At 38.9% G+C, this 27579-nt stretch overlaps 1 protein-coding gene across 1 annotated transcript in view; it reads left to right on the top strand.

The window, feature by feature from the left end:
• Window positions 1-27579, top strand: part of COL15A1 (collagen type XV alpha 1 chain) — a 196740-nt gene that overhangs the window by 73897 nt on the left and 95264 nt on the right. Inside the window, exons 5-12 of the mRNA XM_036737445.1 lie at window positions 253-333; window positions 4315-4516; window positions 6991-7103; window positions 9854-9991; window positions 19831-19884; window positions 21735-21812; window positions 23479-23595; window positions 25324-25449. Coding sequence (XP_036593340.1) covers window positions 253-333; window positions 4315-4516; window positions 6991-7103; window positions 9854-9991; window positions 19831-19884; window positions 21735-21812; window positions 23479-23595; window positions 25324-25449 — 909 coding nt within the window. The remainder of the gene's footprint in view (window positions 1-252; window positions 334-4314; window positions 4517-6990; window positions 7104-9853; window positions 9992-19830; window positions 19885-21734; window positions 21813-23478; window positions 23596-25323; window positions 25450-27579) is intronic.

Here is a 27579-nt window from a genome sequence, read left to right as displayed (position 1 = left end):
AGCGCTGAATCTTATCTTTGTTTTAAATTCTTTTATTGATTTGCAGAGTATCACCCAATTAAAAACACAATTAATTTAGAAGTGAAACATTCTCTCAACCCAGTTGTTTAAATTGATTTTGAAAAAAACAAACAACTTTTAACAGTACATCACCTTAGAGTTGATGGCAAATATAGTTGTCATTGTCTCATGTTAATTATTTCTCTTTCATATGGTGTATGAAGTGTATGAGTTCGATTTGATTTTGCCTAGGCATCTGGAGAGACCAGTGGTTTTCAGGAAGCAGAAGATGTTGCTGAAATACAAGAAGCTATCACATACACTCAACCCCCTGTAAGTGTCTGAATTAACTGTTTTACTCCTAGATCATCAGTTTGCACTAATGGTAAATGAGTTGGTTTTGACTGGGATGCAAGTCCTCTTGTACCTTGACAGAGTCACTACACTTCAGGATCTAGGGGTTTCCCTCACTTCATTTCTGAACTATCATCAGTTGGTCAATAAGCATTTATCAAGCACCTACTGTGTGTTAGGTATAGTGCTTAAGCAGTGGGATCCTAAATGGTTGTATCAGCCAAAGGCCATGAAGTCCTAAGAAAAAGAATTCAAATCACTCACACAAAACTCTTGTTCATACTTCTGTTCTTTTGTTTATGCCATTCTAGCTGGAAAGTCTTGCCCATGCCCATGCCCATCAATGGCTGTCAAAATTATACACATCCTTAAAGCCTAGCTTAAATGTCTCATCCCATGAATTATTTGAAAGAATAGTTTTAGTAGAATGTTGGGAAAGGAAGTTCAGTTGTAGGAGAAAGTGGGCAGCGAAATAGTGGGGAGGGGGACTCCAGTATGGATTTTTTAAAAAGAAATTTAGTAGTGAAGGGGAACAGAGAGGAGGGATGGTAGCTGGCTGAGATGGAAAGACCAAGAAAAGTCTTTTTGTTGGATTGGGGAGCACAGGATAAGTTTGTAGCCATGTGGAAAAGAGTCAGTGCTAAGACGGGAAATGCATGAGAAAGAGGACATCCACTGGAGCAAGGTCTTGGAGGGGGCAAGAGGAAATCAGATCAAAGGTACAGGTAAGGGAATCAGCTTTAGTGAGTAGTAGGGATCCTTCCTTATGAAGAGAGGTACAGAATAAGCAGAAGTTGATGATGATAAGAATAAAAAGAGAGGAAAGAAGTTCATGTCGGAAGGGTTCAATCTGTCCCCTAATAGGGACCTGGAAGCATATGGGAATTGAGGGAAGTTTTCTAACTCAGTATAAATATGGAAATCTATGAAAACAACTTCTATAAATAGAAGGATATGTTTTGTGGCAGTAGCCCTAATGATACAGACACAACATGATAAATACAGCAGAATTAGATTTTGACTCCTGGGCCTAATTGGGCGTGCCTTGAGACAAGGCCACAAGGCCATTCCAGGTCAAAACTCAGACAGATAGACAAACACACTTGTTGCTTCTTGTGCCTTTGTCCAATAGTGAGGGAGGAGGAAAAGGGCATTGCTACCGCCTGCTGTTCTGAAATTCCACTGTCTGACCACAACCTGCTGTTCTTCTGTTTCTCTGACTTTCTCACATGCATTAAACTTACTGTTTGCCCTAATTGTGACCTTTAGTCTCCTTTCCCATCCCTTTTCTGCTAGTTCATCTTCCTCGCTTTGGCTCCATTTACCAGCCTCGGGCCATGATTTGCCATTTTCATGTTTCACCGGCTACTACCCTAGAATCCGTTCTTTGTCCTTCCCTTTCCTTTCCCCATCTCCCATCTTCCATTATGCCTGTGAATCATTATCCCTGGGTAATGCCTATCGTCTGATTTCTCTATTCCTGCTCTAGAGCTTCTGAGCTTCTTAGAAGAAAGTACCAGTATTTTTATGGTTTCCATGGGATTTCTTCCCTTTATTCCATGATTACAAAATCAGTACTTCCAGGATTTGGGTGGGAGCTGGGGGTAGGGTGATAGAGAGACTGGGCTGGGGATAGGGAGAGGAGAGAGACAGAGAGACAGAGAGAGACAGAGACAGAGACAAAAAAGAGTTATATGGCATCGCTGGGTATATTTTGTAGATGTTGGGTTTGAGATGAAGGGATCAAAGAAGCTTCCCCATCCATGGTAGTATATGGTTCCATTCCTTGATTTCCCTTATGAGTGAGTTACATACGGCCTCTTGTGGTTTCCTGAATGGAAATAAGTGGTGGGTGGGGGGTGGAGTGCGAAATTGAGTCTTTCTGACCTTTAGAGGAGTGGAAATCTCCAGTGGAAGTTCTGGTTTCTGGAGGGTAGGGGAAGGTGGTTCTGGGGTAAAATGGGAAATCATCCAGAGTTTAGCAGATTACTACAAGAATTTCCTCATAAGAGCATTGACCCAAGTCCTTGTTGTCTGGTTGCTGCATGAGAAATGTTTTGTGAGGCATTCCTTTTCCCTATTTAGAGAACAGAAACACAGAAGAAAAATCAGTGTTGGCATATGGTGATAATGGGGACAAGGTCTTTTGTTCATAGGGGAGAACGATGATGGGAGGGAGAGAGAAAGATACAGACAGATACTCAGAGAATATATACATACATACGTATATATATACGCACATATATGTGTATGTACATTGCATTTTGCATGTATAGATGTAAGTTGAAGGTAGCATTGGGAGAGAAGGCATTAGGATATTGGAGGATCAGTAAAGGCTTCATTTAGGTGGTGTTTGAGGTGAATGTTGGAAGAGAGAAGGGATTCTAAGAGGCAGAGATGAGGAGGGAGAATGTTCTAGGTCTGCCAGACAGCCACAACAAAACACACAGAAATGGGAGATTGAGATGTATGTGAGGAACAGTATAATAGCCAGGTCATTTGACTGTAGAGTAATGGAAGCCCAGTAATATGTAATGAGGCCAGAAAGATACTTGGAGTATCCAGATTGTGATGAGTTTTAAAAGGCAAACGGGGGGTTATATTTTATCCTAGAGGCAATAGAAAGTTACTGGAATTAATTGAAATAGGGAGTGAAGTGGTTGGACCTTCCCTTAAGGAAAATTACTTTGCCAGCTGTGCAGAAGATAGATTAGAGTGAAGAGACCTGAGTCAGGGAAACCAATTAGGAATCTATCGCAGTAATCCAAGCAAGTGGTGATGAGGGTCTGATCCAGGGTTTGTGAGTCATGAGAAGGGATTGGATTCAGGGGTGCAATGGAGCTGATTCTTACTGGTTCTCAATAGCTGATTGTTAAATTTTCAGTGTGGGCATTTATGCCACAGAAATAGAAAAATGCTACAAATTGGGGCTTGATTTATTATCTAGACTTAGGAAAGTGATTAAGAAAATGTTAATAATGTAGATTAAACTTACGAGTGTGCCATGTTTTTGGACAGCTAGCTGGTTGTTAAACGTTTGCTAACACAATCTTGGATGTGAGAGATGTTGCGGAAATATAAACCATGACATTTAGCATGTGGGGTGAGGGAGAGTGAAGGGCAGAAGGTAACACTGATGTCATAACTATGACTTTCTTTATGCCATTGTGTTCTGTCACTATTTTGACAGGGTGAGTCAGCCAACAAATACTTATTAAAATGGTATTGATTCCTAAGGGGATAGAGAAAGGGATTGGACCTATGATTTCACTGGTATATGGAGCTTTCAGGGGAGGAAACTCCTAATAAAATAATTATATAATAACAAATATGTTACATTTCTATAAGAGGAAGCTAGGTGGCACAGCGAGTAGAGGGCCAGCCCTGGAGTCAAGAGGACCTGAGTTCAAATTCAGCTTCAGGCATTTACAGACACTTACAGTGACCCTGGAGAAGGAAATGGACAGCCACTCCAGTGTATTTGCCAAGAAAACGCCAAATAGGGTCACGGAGAGTGAGACACAACTAAAATCACTCAACAACAACAAAACATGTCTATCATTGATGCTTTATAATTTATAAAGCACATTCCCACAAGTTGCTTCGTAGAATAAGGTGGATGAGTCTGGCATTGCCTTACTTTATTCCCAAAGATACCATCTGGTTCTAAATATTAACTTTATTGCCAGACATTTTTGCAGTGGTAAATAGGACATTAACAATCATTTGAATATATTAAAAAGAACAGATTCTTAAATGAGACTCTTTGGAAGAAAATCAAGTCTCTCTTCAATTGTCCCAGGTCTTCATAAAATCTCTATTCTGATATTCCCCCTTTGAAGGTGAACAGGCTTATTCTTGGCTGACCCGGCACTTTGTGGGTGTATTTTCCTTTTCCAAACTATTTAAAGACATTTCCTTTGCCTATTGCTAAGAAAATAATTTTAGATATGTTTTTAGCCCGAAGAAACAAAACCAGAGCCAGTAGAAGCACCTCCAACAATACCATCTGAGTCTAAGGAAATGGAGCTCTCAGGTGATGCTGAGACTGAGGATGGTCCTGAGGCTGAGGATAGCCCTAAGGCGGAGGATAGCCTGAAGGCTGAGGATAGCCCTGAGATCACCAATACCACTCACACAGACTCCAGCAACTCAGAACAAGGTCAGTTCCTTAACTCATTTTGTACTCTGAGGCTTTTTCTTTATTACAAAGAATTCTGCTCAGTGACAAATGGAAATCTAGTAGTACTTAAGATACAGTAAAAGTCTTAATCAGTTGGGATTCTTTTAGAAGGCAATTACAGGATTTATAATTAAGTAATTTGTAATAATTTGTAGCTAATAAAATTGTAACATAATAATTATTAATTTATAATTAATTAATAGGATTTGGAGCTAGAAGGGTCTTTAGAGACCATCTAACCTAGACCCATCTTTTTACAAATGACAAAATTCAATCTCTGAGAGGGAAATAGATTTGTTCAAGTTTTTTGGTCTATGACTCAATCCTGATATTACTGGACTTTCCTGGAGATAGAATATTTTGAACTCAAATTGGAATTTAATGCATGAGGAAGCCTAGAGAAATAGAAAGTAAGTACCAAAGGAGCGTAAGGCCAGAGACCTGGACCTGGGAGGGACCTCTGAGTTCATCTAATCTAATCCCTCCATTTTACAGATGAGAAAGCTGAGGTCCCAAGAACACAAGGAGATAAAGCTGTGAGGAGGAAATATATTTTTAAACCTTTCCATAAAATCATAACCAAATCAATGTCTGAATGTCCTCCCGCAATGCCTACAGATTAAAGTCTACACTCTTGGTCTGGTCTTCAAGGCCCCCCACTTTCTGGGCTGTATCTATCTTCCCAGCCTTTTCTCATCTGTCTCCTACTCTCCCCATGTACATAAAACCAATCTGGTAGATGGTATAGTGGATAGAGCTCTGACTTGGAGTCTGAAGATCTCAGTTCAAATTCTAAACCAGATGCTGGAGCAATTCTGGGCAATTCACTTGAGACTCTCTCAGTCTTGGTTCCCTCAACTATAAAATGGAGATAATAAAAGGGTTGTTGTAAAGATCAAGTGAGTTAACACATGTTGAGTCCTCTCCAATCCTCATAATACTATAATAATAAAATAGTAATAATTAGCATCTATACAAGATATCCACAAAGCCTTAGTGAAGTTTTAAGCTATTAGTTATTAAACTATAGGATATAAAGCCATTGGCTTAAAACTTTGCTAAGACTTTTGTATAACCTTCGTGTTATCATACCACTACTACTAATAATAATATCTGGTATTTATACAAGGTGTCTCTAAAGTCTTAGTGGAGTTTTAAGCTTTAGTTACTAAGCTCTAAGCTATTATCTTAAGAGTTCACTAAGATTTTTCTGCATTATGCATTATTATCATGATAATATTAATATCTAGCATTTATACAAAGTATTTCCAAATACTGGAATTTTAAGCTATTAGTTACTAAGCTATAAAGTAGTAGCTTCAAACTTCACTAAGATTTTTCTGATGCCTTGCATAAATTATCATTATTCCATCTCCACACTTTACTTATATTGTTCCCTGTGCCTGGAGGACCTTTCTTGACCCCCCACCCCATTCCTATTTTCCCCTGGTGATAGCTTACCATCCTTCAAGGTTTTGCCCAAATGAGAGCTGGTCTATGAAGCCTGCTTCTTGCCTCATTCCATGATAGGAATGGATTTCTCTCTCATCTTTTCTGTAGCACTTTGTAGATCTGTAAGCACTTATATTACAATCTGTAGAAAATTTATCTATGCACTTAAATTTCCTTTCCCCCTAAGCTCCATGCAGGCAGGGACTAGTTTTTATTTACCTTCCTTGGTGTCTTGCACAGGATCAATAAATGTTTGATGAATAAATAAGATGAGCAGAGATTTGGTGGGGGGGTAGTTGATTTGGTGTTTCCTAGATGAGGAGAGACATTAATCCTGTCAGTGTTGATCATGTGGAATGAAGAGTTAGGGACTAAATTAAGGCCATTAGATGGCAAAGTGACTGGTCATTTTGGTAAACCAGTTAAACCAATTATTTGATATTATATAATTGGCTCCACAACCATCAGTCCTCCCCCTCCAAAAAAAAAGTTGTTTGAAATTTTTGCCTTTCAACAAGTTACATTAGTGTTCTGTGCTCTGGGAAAAGATGGTAGAATAATTAGTGAGAAGAATTATTTGCTGGACCTAGAAGCACATGACCCTGGCCAAATCACTTCCTCCCTCTTTGGACCTTGGTTTCATCATCTGTGGAATGAGGTAGTTGGACTGGATAAGCTCTAAAATTCCTTCCAACTCCCAAACTCTGTGATTTAAGCAACAAGAATACCCTCATAGCCCAAGTCCTACCTTTTACTAGTTTAAAAAGGACTGGTAAAATGGAGAGCCAGATGGCCACAAGCACTCTCTAGTGGTTGGCAGCCTGTTATGGATAAAGCCAGTGACAGTGAAGCCTCCAGGCCACCTCATGACTAACCAGTCAACTAGACCTTTTGAGCCCCATGAAGAGTGTATATGTATGAATGTATGTCCCAGGAGGGATGTCAATCTCAGTTTCACCTAGTCTTTATACTATAATAGGATTACCATTGCTTCAATTTAGGATCTGGTGATTCTGTTCATGACACACAAGAAAAGGACAATGTTACTGAGAGTGACCAAAAAGCAGAGATTGGTTCAGGAAATGAAGAGCTCCTTGAAATAAGTGGAGAAAAGGTGAGTAGTAAATTAAATCTCAATTCAGTAGGAAGTGCCTCATTTGCTTATTTCAACTTTAATAGTGACTTTTATTATGTATACCACCATGTAATGACAAGCAAAGTGGGACTTTTTGCTGTTTTTTCTTTTGGAGTGTTTCTCAGCACTAAGACAGTCAAGTGCCTTTGATTGAGTCTTGCCTTTGTTTGAATCAAGAGTCTTTTATCAAATCAAGAGTCTTTGATGACCTGCTTAAGTAACAAGAAAGCCTAAGTCACATGAGTTTGAGTCACATAGTTGAGATGCCCTCTGTGGTCTGACCCTGAAGAAGTGTATATATCCTCTGAGGTTAGCATTTTGCTTTGAGGCTCATTCGTTGGAAGAGTGTTGGTGTGATTTGGCCAGAAGAGACTCTGGGTAGGTGGTAAGGAGGCCCCTCCCCAGTTTTGAAAACCCAGATGTTGGTGCTTCTCTCTCTCTCTCTCTCTGGTAACTATGTATGTATTGCTATGGACAGACAGAAACCCTGTCTGCTGATTTGTGTTATTTGCTCTATTTATATAATTTCTTGCTTGTAATTTCTGTTTGTGTTTTCTCTGAAGTTCAGGGTGCTGACTTTCCCCCTGAAATAAGTGAATGATATATGTATGTTTAATTAAAGTGAGATAGTAAACCCCTTTAACTTGCTTTCCTTCAGAAAAGCAGCTCAAAGAACTTGTGCTAGCAGCCCTCCTGTGCGCTAGTGTTGTTGGTCTTACACCTCCACAGCAGCTGGAAGTAACATTGTTGTTCCAAAAAAACATGTCTAATTGCTCATATTTCCCTCAATAGCCTACTCTGATGCTACCTCATGACCTGCAGATGACTCTGTGTCAATTCTTGAAGGCTATAATAATGAGGCACAATATCTGGAAGAACTTACTAAGATAGGAAAACTCTGACTATGGGCTGAGTGATGGAACATGTACCAGCTCTTTAAGGGCAAGACTGGAGAGGGAAGGGGAGGGAGCTGTGGCAATCATTGCCAGAGGATTGGCCACTGATGATGAAGTTTTTGGGGACTGGCAATTCACATAGGCAATACATGAGACATTCAAAAACATGATATGTTATGATACAGGAAGTGAGTATCCATGCCCAGAAAATTATGGATCTTTGAAGGTGTCAAAGAATTGCCTATAGCTCTGTACTAGGTACAGTACAGAGTAATCAAGAACCACACTGTACTCATGTGTGTGTGTGTGTGTCTGTCTGTCTGTCTGTCTGTTTCTCTCTGTCTCTCTCTCTCTCTCTAAGGTGCCAAATAGATAACAATTCTTGACCAGATTTGTAATTTCATCTGTATTTTAATTTAGCCATTATAGATTCATATAAATGACTAATAATTTAATTTCTGAGTATAAACTTCCCTCCATCAAACTTCATATAGTACTTTATTTTCTAATGAACTTTTCATCTAATATTTTGGATTATAGTGACCTATGTTCATGTCCTCCCCCTTCATCCTTCCCTCCAACTCCCAACACATATTGCATTATCATTCTTTTGTTTTTGTCTAGGACCTGTGATTCCATTGTTGTAGGTTTTCCTGGTAAGGGAGCTCCCTTTACCAATACAGTTCACCAACTGTTCTGTAATTTAGGGTATTAAAGAGTTACCTGAAGCACTGAGAGATTAATAGATTTGCCCAGTGTCACATAGCCATTGTGTGTCAGGTTTGAATTTAGGTCCTTTCGCCTCCAGGGCCAGCTTTCTTCCCACTATATTCCACGGCCTCTCAACCAAATTAGCTCATTTTAAACAGGGTCAGGGACTTGAGTCATCCACCTGGCAGGTCCGGCTAATCAGCGGTACACTTACCAATGAGCAATTGATTACCATGAGATTGATTCAACTAAGTTAATACCCCTCCCTCCCCAGTAAAATAACAATTCAAAACTGTTAGTTCATTTATCTAGGTTATTATAAATGCACAAGTCGACCCATTGAATAAATAGTCAAGTATTCCATTGCTTTACAGCTGGCCTCGAATTTTTAAAAATTGACAATAAATGATCCACTTGGCGGCAACACAAAGACTGAGCTTGAATGTGTCTTTCAGTTTTTCCATGTATTCAAAAAAGATGATAATGCCTGTAGTTTCCTTCTTGAAGGAGATATTGTGAGGGTAAAGTGAAAGCAATGCTATTATTAACATGGAAATTGTTAGATATGCCCCAACTTTAGACTAATTTCATTAACACAGGGACTGGCACACAGTAGGTGCTAAATAAATGCTTGCTGACTTTTCTTGACTTAGAATCATGGCAGTTATACTTCAGCACTTCATTAGATCTATGATCTTGTCAATTCAGGTACTCCCTTTCACAATACAATTCACAATCCATCTATACCTACCCAGCCCATGTGACTCTTGTGTATCTCCTGTTAATCTGCCACAAAGGATCCAGCCAACATACTGGGGCCCTTGACATTGAATTAATACCACTGGTTATACCTTACTCTCACTATGTGACTGGAACAGACAGGCTCATATTTCTTTCTTTCTTTTCTTTCTTTCTTTCTTTCTTTTCTTTCTTTCTTTCTTTCTTTCTTTCTTTCTTTCTTTCTTTCTTTCTTTCCTTCTTTCTTTCCTTATTCTTTCTTTCATCAAAACTTTCTGATGGCATACTTATTTCACTTCTCCTGTGTAATTCTTTGTTTGTGACTTGAATCCATACAGTGCACACTAAGTAAGATAAGTGACGGCAATTGCTTCTTTTTTTCAGGACACAACAGATGAAGAAGGTTTGACAGTTACACAAGCACCTACCAGATCTCCTGGAAAAGAAGATGAAAACAACCTTCCAACTTACAGTCCGAGTCAACCTGTGCCAACAGTACAACCTGAAAGTGGTGACATCTTGGTAAGGGACATCAAATACTTCCTTTGGCTGGAATAATGTTTACCAAGAAAAAAGTGTGTGTTTCTTTTTTCTCTGTGTCTGTCTCTTTTTATGTGTGTGTGTGTGTGTGTGTGTGTGTGTGTGTGTGTGTATATATATATATATATACACATATATATATAAAAAGATGTGTGAACATATATAGAAAGATATGTGTGTATATGTGTATTTACAGAACACCATGTATACATATACATATACATACATATATAAACATGTGTGTGTGTGTGTTGAGGAGAGAGAGAGAGAGAGAGAGAGAGAGAGAATTGTTCAGTTGTTTTAGTCATATCTCCATGTTTCAGTTCAGTCTCTTCATGATTCCATTTGGGATTTTCTTGGCAAAAATACTGGAGTGGTTAGCCATTTTCTTTTCCAGCTCACTTTACAGCTGAGGAAACTGAGGCAAACAGGGTTAAGTGACTTACCCAGGGTTACACAGCTAGTAAGTGTCTGAGGCCAGATTTGAACTCATGAAGTGAGTCTTCCTGACTCCAAGCCTGGTGCTGTGTCCACTGTGCTGTGTGTGTGTGTGTGGGTGTGAGTGTGTAGGTGTAATAGATGAAGTTTATAGGATGGGAGCAATTCTTAGTCTTTTAAAGTTGATTATTTTCATCTTAGTAAAGAAAATGCAGTCAGCTATGCCTGGAGACGTATAGCGATCAATCGTTCAATCAAGAAAGAAAAATTTATTAAATGCCTACTATGTGCCAGCCACTGTGCTAAGTGCTAGGGATACAAAAAGAGGCAAAAGACTGCGCTCAAGGAGTTCACAATCTAATGAAGAAGACAACAAACAAACAAATATATACAAATATGCTATGTACAGGAGGACAATTAGGAAATAATTAACAAAAGGGAAGCACTAGAGTTAAGAGGATTTGGAAAAGGTAGGAGAATGGATTTTAGTTGGGACTTAAAGGAAGCAGAAAAGCCAAGGGGCAGAAATGAGAAAGGGAGAGCACTCCACGCATGGACCACAGCCAGAGAAAATATCTGGAGTGTCTTATTTGTGGAACAGCACTGGATCAAAGAGTACATTATGTGGAGTGAGGTGTAAGAAGACTGAAAAGGTAGGAGGGTGTCAGGTTTTGAAGGGCTCTGCTTTGAAGCAGAGGATTTTGTGTTTGATTCTAGAGGGTTTAGGGAGCCCCTGAAGTTTACTGAGTAGGGAGTTGCATCGTTGGACCTGCGCTTTAAAGAAATTACATTAATGGCTAAATGGAGGTTAGATTGGAGTGGGGAGAGACTTGAGGCAGGCAGACCCACCAGCAGGCTATGGAACTAGTCGGGCATGAAGCCATGAGGGCCTACACCAGAATGGTGGCATGCTTAAATAAATGTGAATTCATAGACTCAAGAATCTTAGAGTCGGTAGGTCCCTCGAGGATCATGTATTCAAATGTCTGCTGCCGGTATAAATTATGTCTATTTTGTTACTTAATATTATTCGCTTTCATTATTCCCTTCAGAAATAGTAAGCTTGTACAGCCCCACCTTGTGCAATGCTAGCTGGACATGCCTCGAGGGGAGGAGGCAGGAGGCAGGAGGCACTACTACACATGTAATGGGTATTCAGTAACTATTTTTCTAATGAACGAGTTGAGGGGGTGAATGAATGACATTACCATTCTACCTTTGAATATCTTCAGAGGAAAGAAAAAAGTTCTACCAGTAGTTAGCTTTGAAAATCTGAGTGGGAAGAGTTAACATTTTTGGAGCCCTTGGAATTGTAACTACAGAAATAAAAAGAAACTCAAATGTAAAGGAAAGACCCAATAGGCCAACCACATGGTTAATGACAAGCCGTTTGAAGAAGTTCCTTGTTACATCCATGTTCATGCTTATTTATTTTTGAACAGTTCATTGCAATCTCATTCTCTTGGATCAAGTATTGCCCTTGTGCTCTAAGTGGGGAGGTTTGGGAATCATGGGCCCAGTAGGTAAGCGTGCTTTACCCATGGTGACAAAACTAGAGAGAGGAAGAAATGCAAGTGACAGACAGCCTGCATTTCTATTCACAGCTTCCTGTTTCATTATGTTCTTCTCCCTAAAGTAAGTACATACACAGAACTAAAATCCAAACACCTTTTGAATAGCTAGGTCACAGCTAGGAGAAAAAAATAGAGACAATTTTTCCCTTTAGGTGTCATAACCTCTCTTCTATACTTCCTGACATTTCCTTTTAGGACATACCTGTTAAATGCACGCGCGGCGCGTGCACACACACACACACACACACACACACACACATGTCTCCATTTATGCTTATTTTGGGAGATATTTTATTTAAGTTGACCAATTAACTAATGAGATTCTATTTTTTTAATTTACTAAAGGGAATCCTTCAAGAAAAAAAAAAACAAGTCATTTTCCTCTAAATATTCTGGCACAGGGGATACAGCTGACCTTGGAGTTAGGAAGATCTGGTTCAAGTTCTGCTTAGACACTTGCTGGCTCTGTGACGCTGGCAAGTCACTTCATTTTCCACTACTATAGGCAACTCTGTAAGATTATGATCACACAGAAGATACAGAGCTGCAGTTATAAAGAAGTCCCTCAACAGGAGGGAGCTCCCCATAATGACGAAATCAAAGATCCCATCCCCCTAAACAAATTCTTCATAAAACACATTCTATTCATGGACCCTGATGTTATACAACCCATTCATTCCATTTCTGAGGACAAAGTTCAGATTTTTAACAAGTGCGTATAAAAAAAGGTTTGTTTGGTTTTTTTCAGTTTAAGCATTATTCTTTCTCAACCTGTGTTGCTGTATCGTTGATTAAAAACAATATGAAAGCTGTAGCTTATGGAACATTTCTTTGAAATGCATAAAACTTTTATTTTTAAAATAATTGCATTTCAATTATGCAAAAGTAGTAAAGGAAGCATGGATGTCTATTTAATAATGCTTTTTGGTTATGATGTTAGATTGCTTTCTTCCAGGCCTTGAAGTACCCAAGGTTATATTTTTGCCAAGCAATTTGGTTGTGATATTAGGTTCTCAACTCTCTTGTATGTCAAGTACCATAAAAGGATTTTATAGTAACCAAAATCTAATCCTGTTAGCAGGTTAATTACCTCAAGCAGTAATGAAAACATTAATTTGCAAGGACATATTGTCTGTTGGGTTGCTGAAGTGCTTTGAATGGGCTGATGAGAAAGCTGCTACAGAAGTAACATTAAGGTCAAGGTATTGGTGAGAATGAATGTACTGAGAAACCCCAATCACTTCAGAATGCATAGAAATTCAAGTTGCTCTTTCTGTACGTCAATTTCTATTCAAAGCCCTTCTTATCCAACTGATTCTTTCCCTTTGGTGTATGGAAAATGACCAAACACTGCCTCAAATATAGAGGATCTATATTCTGAATGCAAGATACAAGGACCTGTATAACGTAACAAAGGGTGAGGAGGATAGAAATTCAGGCCCATCGATGTATTGATCTGTTTTGCTCAACTATACTTCTTTGTTACAAGTCAGGGATGAGGGTGGGGGAGGAGGTAGAGAAGGAATATTTGGGAAGTGAGAGGGTCTTTGATTAATGTAAACAAAAAACATTTTTAATAGGGAAAAAAGAAATTCAAGAACGCGGAATCTTGAACTGAATATCCTTTAGACCTTTTAAATTCAGCATGTCTAAAAGAGGACTTGTTATCTTCCCCCCACCCAAGTCATCCCTTTTTCCTAACTTCCCTGTTATTGTCAAGGGTACTACCAGCCTGCTAGGTAGCCAGGCTCAAAACCTAGCTGTCATCCTCAGCTCCTCACTCCCTTTCATCCCCTATGCCCAATCTGTTGCTAAGGCCTATTGACTTTACCTCCATAACATCTTTTGGCTATCCCTCCTCCCCTCCTCTGATACTGCCATTATTCTGGTGCAAGCCCTCATTATCTCATGCCTGGACTACTGCAATAACCTGCTGGTCCCTGCCTCAAGTTTCTCTCCACTCCAATCTATTCTCCACTCAACTGCCAAAATTTTAAAAATGATTTTAAAGAGCAGGTCTGACTATGTCCCCAATCCACCTACTTGATAAATTCCAATGGCTCCCTATCACCTCTAGGATTAAATATAAAATCTTCCATTTGCCATTCAAAGATTTCCATAACACTCCCCACCCCCCACCAATGTTTCCAGTCTTCTTACACTCTAATTCCCCTCTACCAAAAAATACTCTGCAATCTAGGGACACTGTCCTCCTTGCTGTTCCGTTGCACAAGACACTCCATTTCCTCCTCTGGCATTTTTAATTGCTGTCCTCCATGACTGAAATTTTCTCTGCAACTCTGCCTCCTGATTCCCTGGCTTCTTTCAAGACCAAGGGAAAGGAGAGGATTCTGGGAAGATGGTGGAATAGGTCAGAAAATTCCTAGCTCTCCAGATTTCCTCCACAAATAAGACAAAATAGTGCCTCAGGACAAATGTAGAGTTTAAAAATAAACAAGAGTTGGGGCAGAACAGTGGTCCTCCTGGGAGGATGCTAAGGTTTGGTCTCCATGAAGTGTGAACATCTCCAGGCTAGTTCCACTAAAACAGAGTGGCAAGCCCTGGGGCTAGCAGAGGTGGGAGGTGGCCTGGCCCCAGCCACAGGTATTTTCACCTCCCAGGCAGTGAGGGGAGTGGGGTGTCTGAGCAGGGAAAGATTGAGGGAACCTCTGCTGATCAGGGACACCAGGCCCAGTTGTGCTGCTGAGAAGCCACCATGGGCAGGAAGGAACCCACACATACCTGGTGAGTGTAGAAGCAGTGGGGTAGGGATGCCCCTGGCTGTGGGCACTTACAGGAGGGAAGAGTTCTTGGTTTCAGTTCCAGGCCAAAGGGGAGAACTGAAGGAAGACCTGAGGCCAGAGGCACCATCCCCCATACCCCAGAATTAGAGGTGATTACAATAAATAAGCTGCTATAAATTTAAAAAATGAGCAGGCAAAGGAGAAAGAACCCAAGCATAGAAAGTTGCTATGAGAATAGAAAAGACCAAAGTTCATCTTCAGAGGAGGAAATTGAAGCCAAAGAAAAGCCTCTCCTACCCCAGAGAGTAGCATATAATGGTCACCTGTGCAAAAAGAATCCATAGAAGAACTTTAAAAAGACTTTTAAAATCAAATGAGAGAGATTGAGGGGAAAAATTTTTTTTAAAAAGAACAATCCAAAAAAACCAAGAAGATTATAAAAAGAAAATCAACCAACTAGAAAAGGAGATCCAGAACCTTAAGGAAGAAAACACCTCCTTGAAAATTAAAATTGGGTGAGGGCAAGCCAGTGAATTTATAAGAGACCAAGAAATAACCAAAAGAAATATAAAGAATGAAAAAATAGAAGAGAAGTGAAACCTCTCATAAGAAAAATAACTGATCCAGAGAAAAGATCAAGAAGAGAAAATATAAGAATAATCAGACTACTTGAAAGCTACAATTAAAAAAAAGAGTCTTGATACAATAATACAAGAAATAATTAAAGAAAATTATCCTGAAGTGTTAGAAGAGGAGAAAGTAAAAATAGAAAAAAAATCCATTTATCACCACCTGAAAGAGATCCTACAAGGAAAACCTACAGGAATATCATAGCTAGATTCTGAAGCCCCCAGCTCAAGGAGAAAATATTATTAGCAACAAGAAAAAAAATTCAAATATGGCAGAGCCACCATTAGAATCACATAAGACCTGGAAGCAGCTACACTAAAAGACTTCAGGCCTCTGAAGAGCAAAAGAACCGGGGTTGCAGCCAAAAAATATTGTAGCCCACAAAGTTGAGCATAATTTTGAATGGAAAAAAAATGGACATTAAATGAATTGTCAGACTTTCAGGATTTTGTTGAAAAAGACCTGAAATCAATAGAAAATGTAACATACAAGATCCAAGAGAAATATAAGGTAAACATCAAAGACAAGAGACTACAAGGGACTCAATAAGGATTAACTGTTTACTTTTTATACGAGGAAATGTAAATTGCACATCTAAGATTGTTATTAGCAAGTGGGTAGGTCGAAAGAAAATTGGGGTAGAGCTGAGTATGATGTGATACTAAAAGGTAAAAAGAGTAGTAGTCCCATACAAATGAGGCACAAGAGGAAGAACTGACACAGAGGAATTAGGTGGGGGAGGAGGGCTGGTAGTTCTGCAATACTATTCTCATCAGGAATGGGTTAAAGAGGGAACACTACTTATATATCTAGAAGGACATAAAAGTCTTTGAAATTCAAAAAGAAATAAAAGGCTAAGGAGATGGGAAGGGGGAGAGAAGATAAGGGAGGGATTTTAGGGTGGGAGGGAGGATAATGGAGGGAGGATAATGGAGGAATCTTTGGTGGAGGGCTAGGTTGAGTAATAGGATGGCAAGGTAGCAGGTAGAAGTAGAGGAGTTAGGAGGGATAGGAAATAAGAGATACGCACAAACAAAATAAAGCTCAGGAGTAGAATTTATTGGGGGGGAGGAAAGCAGGGGTAATCATGCTCTCAGACAAAGTTAAAGGTAAAATAAATTTAATGCAAAAAAAAAAATAGGGAAACCATACTATATGTCAGCCATACTAATCAATATTACTTCAAATTATTTAAAATAACTAGACAGTATAAGGTTGGAATATTGCTATAATGTAGGAAATGATGAATTGGTAGATTTAGAAAAATATGGAAAGATTTGGACCAATGAAGAAAGATATTACCCACCATAGTATGGTCTTACATAGATGCATATTAATTTATATATATATATATATATATGATTGTAGATATCCATGTATATGTATATGTATGTAAGTGTATGTGTATATGTGTATCAAAAAGCATGTGATCCAAGGATTTGGGCCACCATCCATCAGCAAGGTCCTTCAGAGATTGGCTGAATAGCCTATACGGTTTGGTTTCTGAATAAGGAAACAGGAAAGGAAAAATTTAATTTAATAATTGATTTTTAATATGAGAAAAAAAATAATCATCTCTCAAGTCCTAGCCTTTACCTTAATTGTCCTGCAAAAAGTAAATAAATGAATGAATGAAGGGGTACATGAATAAAAACATGAAATTCAGGCAATTCAGGGGGCATGATTATTTTGAGAGGAAGGCACAAAGCATCAGTCTACAATCAGGAGACCTGGCATCTAGTCTCCCCTTTGCCACAAATCTAGCTGCTTGACCTTGGGAAAGCTGATTTACCTCAATTTTTTTCATCTGTAAAATTAGATGATCTCTGAGATACAAAAATCTAATATTCTATGATTCTGTAAGCTGAATAAACATTAGTGTGAAACAAGGACATAAAAATGCTGCTTTATTCTGTGTTGCATCCTGGTTTTATTGACGCACATATTTTCATTAAGTTCCTAGCAGAATAGGATTGTCTGGGACTTTACTGATGGTTTCTCCAACTTGAAGGATTTAGCTTAGTCAACAGGGTGCTTTAAATAATTTAGGGTTATAGATATAAAGATGGAATCGGTGGAGGTAAGGGAATATTTATACAGTCTTCACCTAGCCCAGCCTGGCATATCTTAGATGCTTAATAAATGCTTATATAGATTACAAAACTAACAATGATCAGTGTAATATTGAACAAATCTATTGCCCATTTGCAGAGTGTGAGGCCGTAAATTTGCAAATAAATGATGTGGGAGATATGTCAAGGGCTGTTCAGGAATAGAAAGATCAGGAAAGGGATTAAGAATGGAGCCTGACAAAGGGAACAAAGAGTGGCGGTCAGCACAGGGAGCGACTGTTACTCTGCCCTGGATTCTCAAGGTTCCCGCCAGGTGTCAATGATATGTCTGTGTGAGTAAAGGTGCAGGGCATCTCAATCCTCCACACTCCCTATTCACATGACTAGCTAGGTTAGCTACTATTCCAGGACTCATCTTCCCTAGCATTCTTCTTTATGGATATGTGGCAATATATTGATTCTGTTATATGGATGTATACTGAAGAAAGCACACAAACTCTACTTCTCCCTCCAAAATGTGCAGTTATAACAGTAATGATAATAATTAGCCAACATTTCTGAGTTATATTCTTATGGGATCATAGATTTAGAGCTGGAAAAGACCTAAGGACCTAAAAGACTGCCTACAGCACCCTCATTTTCAGATGAGGAAACTGAAGTCCAGAGATTAAATGGTTTACCTAACATAAGCCTTTAGATGGGAATGGTTTTTACTGTTTTATTTTGCCCCTTCTCCAGCCATCTATCACTTTCCCCCCACTATCCCGTCCCCAGATACTTCTTCAGGCAAATGTAACTGTGGAAGGAATTGGTAAAGTGAGGCATTTGTTAATCAGGGAGCCAAGTGGTGGAGTAGATAGAGCATCAGGCTGGAGTCAGGAAGACCTGAGCTCAAACCCAGCCTTAGACACTTAATAGCTGTGTGACCCTAAGCAAGTCCCTTAGCCCTGTTTGCCTCAGTTTCCTCATCTGTAAAATGAGCTGGAGAAGGAAATGGCAAACAACTCCGGTGTCTTTGCCAAGAAAACCTCAAATGGAGTCATGAAGAGACAAACACAACTGAAACAACCAAACAACAAAAATTTGTTAATCAACCTCCATTGCACTCTGCCCAATCAGGCCTATGGAATAAGAGGCTCACTGTAGAACTAATGAATCCTTTGAACTCAAGCTATAAATTTATATTCTATTATCTCAATAATTTGCTATCCACAACAGTTACAGTTACTGCTCCCACCAACAATGCGATTTGTGCAACGGTGCGAATGCTTTAGTTAGTGCTTTGGTTATATTTTCATGGTGAAGATACTTAGGACTTAATTTTATGAAGCCAGAATTTAACACAAAGCCTGGCACATAGTAGACAATTTAATAAATGCTAATTGACTGGCTGGCAGACTCTTTCCCTAACCACAATGCTCTCCTAGAGAGCTTAAGATGAAAAAGATATAAATTGGCCCTTGAGAGGTTTTTTGGTATGGTACAAAAAAAGTTGGATTTGAAGGTAGAAAGAAGAATGACAATAAATAAATAAATAACTAGTAATTTATAATGTTGTGTGGTATCTCAACTGCACTTTGCAACAGCCTTGTGAGGAAAATGATGGTATTACCTCCATTTTACAGATGAGGAAACTGAGGCTCAATGAGGTTAAGTGACTTGCTTAGTATTACACAGCTAGGAACAATCTGAGGCAAAAATTGAATTTCGGTCTTCCTGACTCCAAATCCAGAGCTCTATCCACCTGAAATCCTAGATAATAGCTCTAGAGCTTGGAGGGACCTCAAAAGACATTTAATCCAAGACTTTCCTTTCACAGCTGAGGAAACCTGGAGCCCAGAGAGGATAGTAGTGTGATCACTTTTCATTAGTAAGAGAGAGAGTTAGGTTTGGAACCCAGGTCCACTGATTCCAAAGGCAACACTCTTTTCAACAGCAACACTGTGCCTCTGAAGTTTGGGTTGGAATTCTTGCTTTCCCACTTAATGTGCCCTCAGGATAGTCTCTTCATCACCCCAACTGACAATCTCCTCAGTCATAAACTGGGGATAATCATTCTCGCATGGTCTATGGGACCATGCTGAGGGAATTTTCTTTGCAAATCATAAAGTACAGAAGTACAATATAACTTAGAGACGTTGTTGCTATTATGCCTTCCTGCCCCCAAATTTGCCCTCCATGTCACTTAATTGCTCTGATTCTCCTAAGGGTGACATTCTGGAGGGTTGAGGTATGATTACTTCTTCTACCCAAAGACTAGCCTTGAAATTTTCTCTCTCTTATCCTACTAATGAGCACTGCAGAGATTAATGAATATTCAGTTGGGCTGAATTCAACATTTTAATAAAGCAATTTGATTTTAGGGTGAAAGAGGACTCCCAGGACCTAAAGGACAGGCTGGCTCTAAAGGAGAAAAGGTACGTGTATGTGGAGCTACTGTTGAAAAATGAACTTGCTTTGGGTTTATTGCCTTCAGCTTTTTTAACTATTCATTTAATAAACTCCATCCAGATTCATAATTCCCCCTCTCCTCTCCTCCTCTTGTCCTCTCCTCTTCCCCGCCCCTTCCTGTCTCCTCTCCTCCTCTCGTCCTCTCCTCTCCTCCTCTCCTCTTCCCCCCTCTCCTCTTCCTGTCTCCTCTCCTCCTCTTGTCCTCTCCTCCGTCTTCTCCCTAGGTCTACATAGGGTATCATACCCTTACCTGCAGGTCCTCAGCCCAATGGAATATGAATTTTGATCACTGAAAGCTCACTTTCTTAAGGACCATGCCTTAAATCCCAAAAAAGTTCATTTGTAACTAAGGGTTTTATTTCTATGAGGGAAAATGTGTTCCAGATCCTAAAGATAAAAGTAGTGAATAGACCACCTGATTATCCCAGCAACCCCTACTTAACCTATGATGTGACTGAGTGTATTGAATGAATAGTCTTAGCCTGACTTCAGTACGCCTGTGTCAGAGAGCAAAGAGGAAGAACGATTCTAATATAGCTAGGTTTTCAGATAGCCTTTGTCAAGGTTTCACCCTAAAATAACAGAAAAAGGAGTAGAGCTTTCTTCTCCCTTTCTCTGGTAAATAGCTATTCAGCCAAATACATAGTAAATAAATGAAGAAGCAGCCTTGGCCAAAATTTGTAAATGCATGAAGTTGGTCATTACCTTTTTGACCTCCCTGTATGCTCTTGCTTGTTAACACAAATGAATCCTTAACTGGTAGAAATCCAAAGGGTATAACAAAGCTATGTGGGACAAAAAAAAAAGCAAAATTATGTGGGGCAAGAGTTGGGAAGTTAAGGGAGCACCATGAAAGCAGCTCTTGCTGAGGTTTAGGGGTGTTTGGAAACCTGAAATCCTGACGTGCTGGGTCCTGCCTGAATGAATTTGACCCAAGCCTTTTTTCAGTCAAAGAAAGACAAAGTTTATTAAAGATTTACTATATTGGGTGGACTCTTAAGGAATCTAAGCACTTGTGCTTCTTGTATGGACAAGTGGGCCAGAACAATCTGAGCCAAATTGAGTCTGAGCATCTTCATAGAGGCAAGATGGATCTTCTATACAGAAAGACTGTGGGAGGGATCTAGGGGTGGCAAGTAGTCTGGGGTGACTAGAGGAGGGGTTTATGGGAGGGTCTTGAGGAGTCTAAGGAGAGGATCTTGATGGGACTGGGGTGACTAGAGGTCAGACTCTAGGAATGAGATGAAGGGTGGGAAATAGCTGAAGACTACAATGGAGGGCTAGGCTAAGTTAAGGGTAACAGATTTGGGCATGAAAAGCTTATGGCCTCAAGTGAACCCCAGATCAAGTGGGAAGATTCAAGGTTGGATTCCAGGGGGTTCCCAGAGCCTATCCCCATCATTCTCAGTCCATATTATCTCTTATGAACAGCATGAGAGTGACATCATTTCACTCTTGATCAGAGAGACTATCCCTGTACTCAGACTACCCCCAGCCTTAGGCAGTGTAGACAGAGAATCTACATCCTCTTATGAACAGCCCTGAAGAATTCTGGGATCATGGTTTTTATCCATTTTCTTTTCTCTACTCTTTTCAAATAAGTCTTTGGAAGAGTTAGTGATGATGAGGGTTAGTGCCAGGTTTCAGAGAAGGTGGTCAAGTAGGCAGAAATGACAACACTTAGGAGAGAACCCAGCCTGAGGATCTGCAATATCTCAAACACAATCAGTCACTTTTTGAAGATAGATGGAGTGCCTAACTGAGAGACCGGGAAAATGAAAGAAGTCTAAACTCTGTTGACTTTCTTTCCCTTTAGGGTGATCCTGGTGAAGGACAGCCAGGTCTTCCTGGGTTTCCAGGTTCCCCTGGACCATCTGGGCCTCCTAGAACATTGGTGAGGTTCTTAACTATGTTGTCTTCTACAGTAATTATTGTGAAACTAAAAGATGGGGAGAATGAGGATTTTCTTGATCAACTCCATATATCTGCCTTTAAGACTAACTACAGCTCCTTGATATATTATACCATACTATATCATATTATATTATATTACATATATGTATTCATAGATCTTGGACATCTGTCTAATTTTCCTAAAGAAATGTTTTGAGGATGAAGTATACTTTTATAAATATGCACACATATACAAAAATACAAATGTATTTATACATATCTATGTTTGTGTATTATATACAATCTCTTGGGAATTGTAAATTGTTTTGCTTCTTGAAATCATGTTCATGGAATTCATAATGAAGGGTCACATCATTGAACATTTTAGCTGGAAAATCTAATGAGGAAAGGATAATATGTTTATCGTAAGGAAAAATAATTTATTAAAGTCTTTGAGGGAAGAAATAAACATGGTAGATAGATAAGTAGATAGAGCATTTATTAAGTGCTTACATGACGACAAGAAGGAGGCATGGTAATGATATATTAAGACTTCCAGATGGTGTTAAGATTAACAAGGTACCACATTAAAGGATACCAGACAAATCAAGTGTGTGGCATTTTGAAAGTGCAAGAGACATAATTTCTGGGTAATTTAATCATTCTGTTAATAATGCCAGCATTTTTATTAAAGGTCAACTCTCAAATGCCAAAGACAATCATGGCGGCAGGGCTTATAACTTATATGCCCTTGGAAGAGGGTTGTTCCTGAGGGTGGCTAACAATTAATGAGAGGTGGACTTTACAAAGAGAAGTGAGCTCACTCCAGTGAGGAGCTGAGAGTGACATCATTTCACCTTTGGCCAGAGAGACTGTCCCTATACTCAGACCACTCCCAGCCTTAGGTGATCTAGACAGAGAATCTATATCTCTCATAGTGCCTGAGCTAGTTGGGTGGAGTAGCAATACCCAGAATGAGAATGTTAATCCTATCTTCCATCAGCCCAGTTCTTGAGAAATTGAACCAGGAAATAGGACAGAGAAAAAAATTGAGGTCTCCCCAATTTTAATAATTGATTATTTATACGAGAGCAAAATAATCATTTCTCTTAAGTAGAAATAGAAGCAAGAGAATAGAAAGAGGAAGCTAAGGTAGATATGACCAGGACTTCTGTGGAAAGTGAAGTATAGCCAGTGAGATTCCTGGCTGTGTCACTTAGCTATTCAGTCATGTACAAATGCTTTCCCTTCCATGAAGTCTTCTTCAATATACTTTGCCAGTAGAGATCTTCTTGTGGCATCATGTATCATCCTGTCTTCTGCCAGTGAAGGGAAGCTGCTCTGGTTCGAAACTGCTTCCATACTCAATTTCTTGGGAGGAGGTATGAGTAGGAGCCACATCTTATAAATTTAGTATATCCTCATGGTACCCGATAGATACTTGTTCATAGTAGGAGTTTAATAAATAGTTACTGAATAAGAGTTGCATTCCTTTTCATGCTTCAGATAGAAACTTGTTATTAAGTAAAATATTAATAAGTTCTTATTAAAGTTCTGGTTTCTTCTTTAGAGAGTTCTCTAAGTATTGAAATGACCAAAGCGTTTTTGTCAGACACATAATCAGTCTTACGAAAGGCTGATTTAGGAATGCTTTCTCTTGGTCACAGGGTATAATGGACATTGATGGTTCTGGCTTTGACTCTGGTTCTGGTTCTGGCTCTGGCTCCGGCTCTGATTCTGACTCCAGCTCTGTTCAATTTGAAGGCAGCGGAGAATTGTTAAGAGTAAGTATGAATTCCTATTGGACACAAATATGGTTTGACTAAACCAAGCCTTTATTAGTATGTGAAAGTTTCATTGATCAAAACATGGGATGAATTACTGCTCAGCATTTCTGTTTCTCACCTCTAACAAACTTCTCGAATGAAGTAGGCTAATAGAAAGAGGAAGCATGATCTACTCTCTCTCCTACTCTCTTAAGATCTGGCTTCTCCACTCTCTTGTATAAGATATCTCCAGGTCACGACCAAGTCTCATTTTCCTTGACCTCTTTGTAGCATTTGCCAATGTTAACCTATTCCTTTATTGAAACTTTATTGAATCTATCATAATGAAGTGGAAAGAACAGTGGATTTGTCCTCAGAGGACCCAGGTTCTAATCCTTACTCTGACACTTATTATCCATGGGCAAGTCACCTATCCTCTCTGTGTGTCAGCTTACTCATTTGCAAATGCGGACTCAATGACCTCTAAGCCTCTTGCAGCTCTAAGTCTATGTTCTGATGAACCCTCTCTCTTCTTTTATCTGCTGAGATTCTATATTATTCTGGTTTTCAGGAAGACCTGAATTCAAAATTGACCTCAGGCTAGCTGTGTGACCCTAGTCAAGTCATTTAAATACAATCTGCCTCAGTTTCCTCATCTGCAAAATGGAGGTAAAAATAGCACCTACCTCCCAGGGTTATTGTGAAAATAACACGAGATATTATTGGTAAAGTGCTTTGTAAACCTTAAAGTGTTATATAAAGGGTAGCTATTTTTACTGCTGCTATTATTAGTATACTATTATATATTATTACTATTATTAATATATGCTTTTATTATATATTATAATATCTAATATACTTATTATTGTATTATTAATATTATTCATGAGTAATAATATAATCAAGAATATATTATGAATTATTATTCATTATGCTATTAGTATATATTATTACCCTTCTCTTATTCTTTATCTCTTCCTTCTTCTATGTTCTAAATGTGAGTTTTCATCAAGGCTTCATCTTTTGCTTTTTTCCTTTCTTTTTATAAACTACCTCATTAACTCTTAGAATTTAAATCATCACCTCTATTCAGAAACAACTCTCAAATCTCTGACTACAATTTGGACTTTCCTCCAGTCCTAGCTTCTAACTGGAGTTCCTTGACGTTCCAGAACTATCCTTCCCCACCCCATGCTGCTGGAGCTTGTAATGTAAAGTTATCTTCATCTCAGGTACCAGGCCACCTTCCAAATTCGTTGCCTTTTCTACTCCACCTACTTCTTTACTCTTTGATCATCCCTATAGTTGACTACTACCTTTTAGAAAGATTTTCATTGACAATAGCTGAAACAAAAAATTCTGGCTTTATGAAAGTTAAAATGTAATTAACCAGAGCTTTCTATTCCCTGACCATTTGGGTTAACTGATTTTTTTTTGCTATTCAATGCTCCCTCATAGGGGCAGCTAAGTGGCACATTGGATAGAGCACTGGACTTGGGATCAGGAAGACTTTCTTCCTGAGTTCAAATCTGGCCTCAGACACTAACTAGCTGTGTGACCCTGGGCAAGTCATTTTACTCTGTTTGCCTCAGCTCCTCATCTGTAAAAGTAAGCTGGAGAAGGAAATGACAAACTACTTCAATAAATTTGCCACAAAAAACTCAAACGGAGTCACAAAGAGTCAGATATGACTGAAATGACTGATGAGTAACTCTCTACTATTAATTCTGTTGTTTTTTTTTTCAGGGCCCTCCTGGACCACCAGGGCCACCAGGATCACCAGGTCTTCCAGGAGAACCAGGATCTGAATTATATATAGGACCCCCTGGCTCACCTGGAGAAGATGGACCATCTGGTGAACCAGGCCCCCCAGTAAGTATAAGAAATCACACATGCCTGCTTTGAGTTGATTCAGCACCTTAAGGTATAGAGTGGATTGTGGCTTCTATGAAAAGAGTATTAGACAAGGAGTTAGTTGATCCAGTTTCAGAATGAAACATGGTTAATGTGTAGATTTTTTTCCCCTTGATTATGTCCATTTGTTATGATGGGTGGGGTACTTATTGGCAAGGGGAGAGAGAAGCGCTAGTGCTGGTGATGCCAAAAAAAATTAAGGAGAAAAGAATATCACTTAAGCATTAAGAATGCAAAGAACAGAATGAAATTCATAGGAACACACAGATAAGCAGGGCACCTTTGAGACTGTGTCAAATGTATCATATACTTTTTAAAAAGTATAAGCTATATGTAGTAGAGATCCATATCTTACATATAATCCTTTTTCCATTCTTTGTATATGAAAATTCATATTTGTTGGCACTTATCAAACTCAGAATGACAAAAAGTAAAAGTTACAATAATAAAATCCAGGCTAAAATCCTGACTATAGTATTCTCCAGCCTGCTGGTTTAGTAACCCTATTAGCAAAAGAAATATGGTTAGTTTGCCATGACTTTTCTTGATGAATCTATGATACATCTTTTCAATCACTGTTTCCTTTTCTAAATGTTTCCTAACTTCAATATTGTAGCCTAGAATTTTTCCAGGAATAAATTCTTTGGCCTATAGTTTTCTAGCTCAATTCCCATCCATTTTGAGAAAATTGGGACAGTTGCTCTTTTCCATTTCTATAATTCTTCTGCTATTCTTCATACTTTCACAGATATCACTAATATTGGCCTAGCAATTCAATTCACCATTTTTTTCAGTGCTTTGGGATATAATTCATCTGCACTGATCAAAGGCAGCTAGCTGCTCTCTTACCAGTTTTCTACTTGTTATCTAATTTACTTTGTTATTCAGATCAATGGAGCATTTTAAATTTATTGATAAGCTCTCTTGGCCTTATGGTACAATTGGAAAGAACCTTGGCCTGGTGGTTCTACTTTGGTCGCTGACTGGCTATATGGCATTGTCCAAGTGACTTCTTTTATTGACTTCAGTATCCTTGGGTTCAATCAGTTGATTTCCAGGGCTCCTTCTAGTTCTGTTATTCTAGGATTCCATATACCTCAAATTCCCTCAATATGTACCCCAGTTTAGCCCGGTGTAGACTATTCTTATTGCCTGTCTTTCATTTTGGTTTTTCTTATATTCGCCCTTCAGAAACATCTTCAGACTAAGGTCCCTTAGCCAGAATGCCTTCTTCTCTAAACATTCAACTGCCATACCGCATTTTTCAGGTAGTCCTATCTTTAGGACACAAGGATAAATATTCTCAGAGCTAGTGTTTGTAGGCTTAAGGAGGTAGGCATTTCCTTCTTTTTTAGTACACCAAATATTGCTAATTGAGCAGTGAATTTGCTTTGTTTCTTCACAAGTATGTAACAGCACCAACAATAAGTGAAAAGAGCTGAGTGAAAAGAATAGAATATTGTCAACTGTGATTAAACTCTGGTTTCTTTTTTTTTAATTTTATTATTTGTTGATTTTTACAAACTTTTTTTTAAAAGTTGAGTTCTAAATTCCCTGCCTCTAACCCCTCCCCCACCCATTGAGAAGGCAAACCATATGATATCAATTATACATGAGAAATCACGTAAAACTTATTTCTATATTAGCCATGTTGCAAAAAGAAAAGCAAGAAAAATAAAGACAGTGAAAAAATTATACTCCCATTTGCACTCAGAGATTCATCAGTTCTTCTCTGGAGGTAAATAGCTTCTTTCATCATGAGTCCTTCTGAATTGTCTTGGATCATTGTGTTGACCAGAGCAGCTAAGTCTTTCACAGTTGATCACCATTATAATATTGCTATTACTGTGTGCAATGTTCTCCTGGTTCTGCTCACTTCACTTTGCATCAGTTCATATAAGACTTCCCAGGTTTTTCTGAAACCATCCTTCTCATCATGTATTCCTTCACAATCATAAACCACAACTTTAAACTCCAGTTTCAAATATTTGCTTGTATCTCTACATATTTCCTTGGAATTCTCTTGGGCTTTGGTGTTATCAATGCCAGCCTATTCTGAATTCTTGAGAAGCTAATCCTAGAGTAAAC

This window comes from Trichosurus vulpecula, chromosome 9 (genome assembly GCF_011100635.1).
Source record: "Trichosurus vulpecula isolate mTriVul1 chromosome 9, mTriVul1.pri, whole genome shotgun sequence".
NCBI lineage: Eukaryota > Metazoa > Chordata > Mammalia > Diprotodontia > Phalangeridae > Trichosurus > Trichosurus vulpecula.
This window is presented reverse-complemented; position numbering and strand designations above follow the sequence as displayed.